At 60.4% G+C, this 9,477-nt stretch overlaps 1 protein-coding gene across 2 annotated transcripts in view; it reads right to left on the bottom strand.

The window, feature by feature from the left end:
• Positions 1-86: 86 nt before the first annotated feature.
• The window catches only part of STX18 (syntaxin 18), a 72,360-nt gene continuing 62,969 nt past the window's right edge, over positions 87-9,477 (bottom strand). The window contains exons 6-11 of one of the 2 annotated variants that reach the window (XM_037530401.2): positions 7,021-7,136; positions 4,614-4,702; positions 2,635-2,693; positions 2,133-2,202; positions 1,511-1,591; positions 87-1,033 (exon numbers count right to left, since the gene is read on the bottom strand). In XM_037530401.2, the coding sequence (XP_037386298.1) occupies positions 938-1,033; positions 1,511-1,591; positions 2,133-2,202; positions 2,635-2,693; positions 4,614-4,702; positions 7,021-7,136 (511 nt within the window). In that variant the 3' untranslated portion in view covers positions 87-937. The remainder of the gene's footprint in view (positions 1,034-1,510; positions 1,592-2,132; positions 2,203-2,634; positions 2,694-4,613; positions 4,703-7,020; positions 7,137-9,477) is intronic. The other variant, XM_037530402.2, reaches the window with a different exon arrangement.

The following is a 9,477-nucleotide window of genomic DNA, read 5'->3' as shown; positions in this document are numbered from 1 at the left end:
CAGTGAGGGTCACTGGGGGCTGTCGGCGCCGTCACCATGGCATCCCTGTCCCCGCTGGGTGGAGCAGAGGCCGGTGCCTGCCCATGGGCAGGGCTCTGGACGGGGCGGGGGTGGGGTCTGCTGAGGTGTGAGGGAGGAAGACCCACTGGCCCTCTGTGCACTGCTCCTGGGCATGAGTTTGCACCCACGGCCCTGCTTAGCTCGGTGGAAAAGGGGAGCTGTGATGCTCGGAAGCCAGGGGACGGCACCCTGCGCACAGACGCCACTGCCCCTTAGACGTGAGGCAGCAAGGCTGGCAGCACAACTAGCAAACCGGGCAGAACTGTCAGGTAAACCAAGAGTGGACGACGATGACCCGGGGAAGAGTCACGATTCTGCCCGCGTTTCCAGCCGGTGTTCCCGGCCAGCGTGTCGGTGTCGCTCTACTAGTGCCTGATTTTGCAAACGAGCGCGGTGGTTGGGGGCAGCCCCATGGCTGTTTCCTGACCGTGCACACGCCCGGCGGGCACCATGAGGGAGCGGGTGGCTGCCGGCTGCGCTTTATTGACTGTCCACACGGAACCCGACATGTTCCCTCTGCGAACACACCCCGGGACCCTGTGGCTTCCTGGGGCTGTCTGCAGCCTGTGGCCGGCAGGGCGGGGTGGGTCCTGCGCTTCCATCCCAGGGGGCGTCCAGGTCTGCTTCCAGGGTTGGTGCACGGGCCAGGGGCAGGAGGGTGTTGGGGCAGCAGCCAGGCCCGAGCTCCCCGCCACCCACAGCGGCACTGACTGCACTGACGGGGCGCACTGGGCGGCATCTGGCTCGGGCAGAGAGGAAGCCGCAAGGAACGAGGGGCCGCCCCCATCCCCGGCCCGCCTGGGGACTGCGCGCCTCAGGCCTGGTGTCTGTCGGGAGCGTGTCTGTCAGCCCTCGTGCCACGCTCCGCGGCGGCCGGCTAGCTGTCGTACCAGTCGAGGAAGAGCAAGGAGAAGGAGCACATCACCAGGAAGAAGAGCACCCACACGCGGAAGCCGGCATTGTTCTTGATGGCCTGGGGGCAGGGCACAGGGCTGGTCACTGGGATGGCCGAGGGCTCGCCGCCCTGCTGACCTCGAATGGCCACTCAATTATTGTTAATCCAAAATGTGTTTAAAATCCATGCAGCTCACACCTTCTCCTGAGGACAACCCCCCCCCCCCCCCCGAATGGCTCACGCCTGAGCCCCGGCCCATCTGCTGGGCTGTAGCTGCCCCACGGCGCTTGGCAGTCGCGGCCCAGGGAGGGCCCACGCTCCCTGCTCCTCCGTCCCCCCACCCCCCACTCTGGCCTGTGGTGGGGGCCCACCCAATTTAGAGAGCAGGTCCCATCCTGCCAACCCAAGCCCACGCCGCCCAGACGCTGGTCAGCGAGCCACTGCCTTGGCACCAGGGCTGAAGCGAGACCAGCTTGCGGCCCTGGGCACTGCCCTCAGGGCTCTCGCCCACACGGATGCTGTAGCCAGGACGCCGTGCTGGCCCAGAACACGCACCTCTCTGATGTCCTCGTTGCCCTCCTTGATGTTCTCAGTTGCCCCAACCACAAGCTGGTGGATGTTGTCAATCTCGGCCTCCTGTGGAGGAGCGCGCAGGTGAGCGCAGGTGAGCCAGCTCCCCACCCCGCCCACATCCTGACAGGCCAGAGCCGCCACAAGGGGGGCTTTACACCCATGTGCCCTGAACCCTCACAAAAGGGGACTTAGGGCTCAGAGAATTCTGAGCTGACGGCCGGGCTGGGGTTAGACAGCCTCCGGGGGGAGCCCAGAGCCCGGTCACCTGCCCCAAGGTGAGGGACAAAAGCCGCCGCCGGCTACAGAGCAGCCCCTCCGCACGCAGGCTCCCTCGGGCTCTCATCCGCGAACAGACAAGAGTGTACACGTGAACAGGCCGCTGAAAAGCCTCCCTGCTGAGGCCATCCTCCTCGGGAGGGAGGGAGAAGGGCCCTGCAGGGTAGAGGCAGCCCTGCCCACAGCCGAGCAAAGACGGCCACAGGGAGGCGCGCCACCGGGGGCTCAGCACACACTGGGGGCACCCTGCGGGCCAGTCCCCCCAGAAGAAATGTCCCAGTTCTAGGACAGTCCTTTAAGCTACAACTTAAAACAACGCTTCTCTTACCTGTTGTAAAACCTTCTCCGTGAATATCTCCTGGAGTCTGGAAATTTCAACCACTTTCCCTTCAATTTGCCTTCATTAAAGAACAGTCACGTATTAACTCTCAGTGATTTGCACATTTCTAATGACAGTCGAAATGCAGGCCGGCAGGGAGGGGCGCCCTGTGGTCCTGAGAGGGAGGGGAGCAGGGCGTAGCTGCCCTCAGTCCCTGCCCAGGGGCCACGGGGCTCTGAGGGGCCAGCACCAGCCCCGCTTTCAGAAGCTGCGGGAACAGGCCCAGGGCATGGCCCTGTTGGCACCAGGAGGCCCCCATTTCACCTGAGATTAAATGTGAGCAGCCCCCCCAAATGTCAGTGATCTGAGGCGCAGGGGCTCACTGGGGTGGCTCAGTGTCTGGAAGCCTCAGCAGCAGGCGGGTACCCCCCTCAGCCCCGTGTGAATGACTCCAGGATCCCATCTGGGGAAGCGGGGGCCGGCCCTGAGCTCACGGAGCAGCTGCACCTACCTCACCTCGTCACACAGGCTGTTCATCTCGCCAATCAGGCGCTGGTTTTCCTGTTCAAACTGGGAGGAAACCACACAGAAGTGATGCTGAGCCCGAGGCCCAGAGTCCAACAAGGCGTCTGTGCGGACGCCCGAGCCTCCTCGCCAGCATGGAGCCCCAATGGCCAGGAGAAGCAGCACCCCAAAAGCAGTGGGCCGCCTGTAGCCTCACGTCTGCTCCTCGAGACCATGCAGTGGTGACCCTGCCCTGCCCTCTCCCCCTCCCCCGCCCCTGCACACCTCCCCATTCACGCCTCGGGGCCTAGTCTGCCCAGCTCTCCCGGCCCTGCTCAGGTCGCGAGCCCTGCTCTGGCCAGACCCCAGCTTTGCCACGCTGACCACTGGGGGCACCTCCTGCGCTCAGGCCCTCCCATGAAGTCTGATCTCCAGGCTGGGGAGCCCTGAGTCCCTTGAAGCTCAGACACATCAGAACGGATTGAGTCACTCTCCAATGTGCCCACTCGCTAAAAGGCACCCAGCTCTTGTATGTGTAAATAAATCTTAAAAAAAAAAAGGCCTGCAAGTCCCCGTCATCACCATCTGCTGCTTGTGCAGGCGCCTGTCTTCCTGGGGCAGGGCAGCCCTCCGAGGGGCCGCAGGCTGTGGTCAGAACACCGAGGGCCTCCGTCCCCCGGGCCTGCCGGGCGGAAGTGTAGGGCCGGCTCCGCGGGCGCCTGCCCTCCTGGGGCCGCGGGCCAGCCCCACCCTGCCGCGGCCCTCTGAGCAGCCGCGAGAAGGGCCGTGTGCGAGAATGACACTCTCCCTTTCGCGGGCGCGTTACAGGCAGCTGGCAGCGCCGTTACTTGAGTGCAGGATCTACGGGAAACATGACTTCAGCACCTACCTGATAATGTGGTTAGACTAACTCGCTCAATTTTACCTTTTTTTTTGTGGGGGGGGGGCAGGGGGTGTTTTTTTTTTAATTTTCTAGTGACCAAATACGGCCCTTTTAAATTTTATTTCTGGCCCTAAGCAAAATTACCTAGAGGTTGGAGGTGATCTGTTGCTGGAATGTTTCCAGGAGCAGGCGGGTGTCACAGCCTCATCCCCGGAGGCCCCAGAGAAGGGCCGGGGTCATTTCCTTCAACCCAGGGGCTCCTCCCTCCACCTCTGGAAGGAGAGACCCCAGCCTCACATTCATGGGGAGCAGCCTCTGTCCAGAGGTGGGGGCCACAATCAAACCGGCTCAGTGGAACCACTGGTTCTGACCAAGTGCAAGGCTGCGCCCCCCGAGAGGGCAGGCGTGGCCCGTCACCTGCTCCTGTTGGGGGCGGGGGGCGCCTGCCCCCTCCCACTCAGCCCCGAGGGTGGGAGGAGCAGGGGAGGTGGTGGCTGTGCCAGGTGCTCTGGTGAGCCCGCTCCTGCGCCCTCCTGGGGGCCGGTCACTTTCTCCTGGTGAACCAGTGGGGTGATCATTAGCCCCCTGCGGGCTCGAGGCCGGCGCCTTCCAAGCTGTGTGCTATGACCTTGGGCAGGTATGTGCCTCTGTCATCCTCCGCCCCGGACCCCAGAGGGAGCAGACGGCCTGGGGCGCCTCTTGGACAGGCGGGACAGAGCCGGGCGCTCTCCTGCCCCTGCTCCAGCCCTCGCCTAGCTTGGGTCACGTCCCCACAGCCCCTGCGACTTGAGACTTGAGCACGAATAGAGCAGCACGGCAGCAGGGATGGAGACCCACCTAGCACTGAAGGCCTTCCCACTGCTGAAAGCTGATATTAGTGACGTTATTCTAAGGCAATTTCTTCTTCCATTATATTATGCAATTTAAAGCATATGAAGAAGCAAACTAAGAATTAGGAAATAAGTGGGAAAGTTGTATCTAAAATATTTACTTCTAATCGTTTAAAACCCAGCAGGAAATCAGAGCCAGGGCATTTCGGATGGCCTATTCCGTGACATATTCTAAAATTAGCCAGAGATAAAGGGCAGCAGAGACGGCATTACCATCTGTATTTCTTCTGGGGATAATTCGTCATCACCTTTGCCATCTCCCCAGGTCCCCAGCTCAGGCTGCGTGTCAGCGGGAATCTTTTCTATTAAAAAAAAAAAAAAACCCACAAAAACAGAAGGCACAAAATTCACTTGAGAACAGGCTCTTCAATGCAGGCGCATTACAAACACGACTGAGACAGACCCCACCATGTCCGGGCTCCACCCCCTGGGTGGGTGGTCGGGCTCTGCAGCAGGAGCCCCGGCTAGCGCAGACCTGCGTGCACGTGCCCGAGCCTGTGTGTGAGCACCTGTGTGTGCCTATATGGTGGTGCATGTGTGTGCCTGCGCGTGTGCACGTGTGCGTGCCTATGTCTGTGTACATGTGCATGCTGCCTCTGCGCGACTGTGTGTGTGCCCATGTCTGCATGTGTGTGTTGCTGTGCAATGTGCATGTGTTTGTGCACTTGCCCATGTGAGTGTGTAGATGCAGACACGCGCACCTGTGTGCGTGTGCCCATGTACAGGGCAGGGGGCCCTTCAGTGACAGTCACCCAGAGAGGCTTCCCTTGGGACCCGTCTCCATGTGGGTTTGGCATCAGAACACGGAACACACCCTTCTCCTGCTTCTAAGGACTGGAAACACATGGGCGCTTCTGTTGCAAGCAAGTTATCTGTATTTATATAAAATTGTATCTAAAATACAGGAAGCGACACTCAATTCCTTGATCCGAGTCCTCCCTCAGAGCCAGCCGCTGCGAGTGCTTGCATCAGCGCCCTGGCTTTTGTTCACATAAGCGCCCCCAGAGATGGGCACTCCTGCCCCTCTCAACCCAGAAGTGCCACACAGCTCTGGCGTGGCGGCTTGTTCTTCACAGGACATCAATGGCGACGTTGCTCTAACACCTGCTTTTATGGTGCGACGCACCGCAGCAGCGTCCCACCCGGTCAACGTCAGGACACGCGTGCTCACGGCACCAGACACAGCCGGGTTTGTCTGGATGTTCGCAGTGACGGCGGGCGGGCGGGCCGGCCTGCTGGCGTGCTCTGGGGCAGACCCCTGGGCAGCAGCCACCAGCAGAGTGTGCAAACATGATCTCCAGAGAACCTTCCGGCTGTGACCACAGCAATGTGGTGGCCTCGAGGAAGCGCAGTGCCTGCATGGGCTCTTGAGGGCCATGTGGCAGGAACAGGGCACAGGGTGTGCAGGCCACAGGGTGTGCAGGCCGGCCACGCTGGGTGGGCACCGCAACAGCCCTCACAGTGCCTTCGTGTCTGCTGTCTCGACGAGGCCTTGCGCTGGCAGTGGTGGCCAGCACTGTAAGGCAAACATGGCCCCTTTTCTCTTTTCCCTCAATTTCAGTAAATTTCCCAGAGCCGGCCCTGGGCCACGGGGTGGGGGAAGTCCTGAGACTGCGCGGGGAGGACACGTGGCAGCCACAGCCGGCGCCTCCTCACCGAACACCCGTGTTACCCACACATACGCAAGCTCTTAAAAACGGCTGTTTCTGCCAAACAGTCATCATAATCGTGAGATGCACTTGTACACCCCTCACAGCATGCACACGCGCGAGCGCCCGAACCTGTATTCAGCTTTCATACAAAAGACGCGTCTAAAAGGGCGAGCAGAAAGCATCCTGAGACAGGCGGCACTTCCTTAGGCGACAGTCCTCAGGAGGAGCACCTGGCCTTCCGCCCCGCTCCCTGCCCTGTCGCCTCCTGGCCTCACCGTGGCGTCCACGGCAGGCGTCTCCCCTTTGCCTTCTGAGGATAAGAACACGACAGCACGGAAACCATGCTCACAGCGGAACCCGGCGTGAGCGCGCGCAGAGCTGGAAGGGGCCTGTTCACGAGAAGGACTGCTGCCCCCAGGGTGGCCTGGAGCTGCCCGACCCACTGTCTCCCCAAGCTGTGCTCGGCCCCGTGACCAGAGCTCCAGCCGCCGATCCTAACGTCGCCCCGACCCTGGGGAGCTGTCCTGCCACCTGCAGTCTCGGGCACCGGGCCCCTCTCAGGCCGGAATCTCACCCCCCACCCACTGACAGGGCAGGAACTGGGCTCGCTGGAGAGAAGGGAAAGAAGTGTCCACAGATGACCACCCACCCGCAGGCCCGTGAGCCACGGTCAGCAAACAGTGCTGAAGTGGAGCTTGGCCGGGCCGAGTGAGATCCAGAAGAAAAGGCCCCAGAACCCCACCGGGACAGGCGTCTGGGGTCAGGGGAGCTGCCTGCTGCTGACGAAACGAAACGAGAAAGCACAAAAGCAGCCTCTGTAAGACAGGAGCCCGGCAGGGTCAGCCTGCAACACTGGGGCGAGGCGGTGCGGGCAGTCCAGGAGGGAGGGGAGCAGCGGGGTGCCGGCTGGCTCCTTCGTCCTCCGCCGTGCATTCTGCCGGCTGGTCAGAGGAAGAGGTGACTCCTACCTGGATAGTCCTCAATGATGGATTTTTCTTCAGAGTCTTTTAAAGAGCTCTGGGAAGCTCTCTCAGAAGAGCTGGATTCCCTTGTCCTGGTATTTGGCTCTGGTTCCAGCTTGGACCTAAAAAGAAATAATGAGCAATCTCAGGATCCACGGAAGGGGGCCGGGCAGAGCCCCGCGCTGCTGCCCCGCGCCAGGCGCCTCAGCACCCCTCGTGAGGGGCCCGTCCAGGGGCAAGCGCAGCAGCATGCGCGGCACTGAGGACACACCAACCCGCCCAGCAGAGACCAAAGAACCCCATTTCCTGAACCATGGAGAGTAAGTTGCCATCCTGATGCGCCTTCACCCGTGACCGTTCTCTGACAGAACCATTAAGATCGGGAACTCCTATGTCCCCTCCATTTTGACCAGCGATCAGGATAATGTGCTGCGACCGCCAGGACCCGCCGTGCCTGCGGCTCAGCGCCACCTCCTGTGCGGCAGTCTGGAGCAGCTGCGGGGTCTCTGCTTGCGTCTTCAAGGCGAGTTTTCTGACCTTCCCTAGAGGCTGGATTCTGGTTCTGCCTCTCTGTTCTCATTCTCCTCAGGCAAGGCACCCTCCCAGCGGGCCGCCTGTGGGCGGAGGTCCCGGGCTTCCCCTTGGTAATCAGCCCCGGGGAGGGGTGCCTGGATGCTGCCTGACTACCAACTTCAAACTTTCCATCCAAACCGGCCTCCGAGTCCTTTCCCCAGCGGTGTCCACGCCCTCCCTGCCTTCTGGGGTGAAGGCTCCAGGCTCACTTATACTTTCCCTGCCCAGAACCAGAGCAGCCATTTTCTCCAGCAGCCCTGGCTCCTGGAAGCTGAGCTGGGGCCCCAGAGCCCAGACGAGTGCTGTGTCTGCCCTCCGTGCTGGGCTCCTGTGTCCTGGGCCTCTGGGCAGACGCGGCTGGGCCACGTGCGTGCATTTTCACACAGACACAGGCTCCACACCGGCAGCCATGCTCATTTTCTATCCATGTCAACCGCAAGCCACGAGCTCACACAGACTTTCCACTCAACACCGCGGGTGCTCTGGCGCATCCCTTCCTGCCTCGGGGGAGGGACCTGGCTTCCGCGAGCTTGCGCAGCACCCTGCGAGGGCCGCCCATCTGTACGCACCACCCCCCCCCACCCGCCCGTCCTGGCTCCCCAAGGAAGAGTGCCCCTCACCCCGCCCCCCATCACAGCTCACACCCACCTTCTGGGGTGTCTCCCTCCATGGGGGCAGAACTGAATTGTGCAGGAAGGGGAAGGGCTGCTTCCTGTCTGCCATCCTTCGTGGCCAGAGGATGCTAATGTGCTAGTTTTCCATTTAAAATGAATAAAAGACCGCAATGCAGCAGACTTTGGTAAAGTTGAGAGCTTATTTCTTTTTTTAAGTGATAAAAACAGCTCGAATTATGCAAAGACTGTCTATTGAAATCCTCAGGGAAATTGCAAATTAAGAAGTTGTAGGCAATTTGGAAAAAAGTCATTTTTAAAAATTCATCAGGAAGATCCGTGATGCCCATGACTTATTTGGAGTGACTTCTCCACTGAAGGCTGAGCGCTGCCTAGCTGCCACCACGCGATTTCCACCTGGCCAACATCTGTCTCCAGTGCCTTGCTTGAGAAACCTTGGGATGCTATTACTCCACATTTAAAAAGAACAGGAGGAGATAGGAGTGAGGGGGCGAAAAAGACTTCTCAGTTTTAAAACAAGAAAGTAAGTGGAAGAAATTTCTTGCAAACCTTAAAGCCCTACACAAACATGACAGAAAGTGATGGGCACTCCAGACGGCAGCGCTTACATTTCTAGGCCCCTCAAAGGCCCTGGGTAGGAGGCAGCAGTGTGACCCCGGCACTGTAACTTCAAAGCGGCTCTCAGACATGGCAGGCACTGGCGCCTGCCCCGCGGAACAGGGCAGCCCCACGGGGCATACCCTCTCCCACTCTCCCACGGGCGCGGTGATGACCAGACCAGACCAGGGTCTGTGTGTCGCTGCCCTACTGTGACCTGATGTCACCAAGGCCAGCGCCTCATCTCCTGGAGCAGGCGCGGACCAGGGTAGGTTGGGGGGGGGGTCACCCGTGGCACAAGCCTGACACTGTCCTGGCCAGGGGACACAGCCCGGTGGCTCCAGGTGGGGCACACGCCCCTTCCGTAAGGGCCAGGCGTAAGCATTTTAGACTCTAGGCCATACGTGCTCTTGGTTGTTTCTTCCTTTTTCCTTTATTTATTTATTTAGTTATTGTTTTATGAATCTCCAAAAATATACAAACCATGCCGAGCCAGTGGGCAGCACAAGACAGGCGAAGGGCCAGATCTGGCCCACACACCCAGGGGCTGCTCCCTCTTCTCGGTGAAGAAGACCCCCATTCTAGACAGTGAGTGAGAAAATCTCGGGGAGAGTCTGGTAAAAGACACGCCCTTTCGGCTGAGTGTCAGACGGGAGGGACT

The sequence above is a fragment of the Talpa occidentalis genome, unplaced genomic scaffold (genome assembly GCF_014898055.3).
Source record: "Talpa occidentalis isolate TD23 unplaced genomic scaffold, MPIMG_talOcc4v2.1 talOcc4.6, whole genome shotgun sequence".
In the NCBI taxonomy this organism is placed as follows: domain Eukaryota; kingdom Metazoa; phylum Chordata; class Mammalia; order Eulipotyphla; family Talpidae; genus Talpa; species Talpa occidentalis.
The sequence above is the reverse complement of the archived record's forward strand: the minus strand, read 5'-3'. Positions and strand labels throughout refer to the sequence as shown.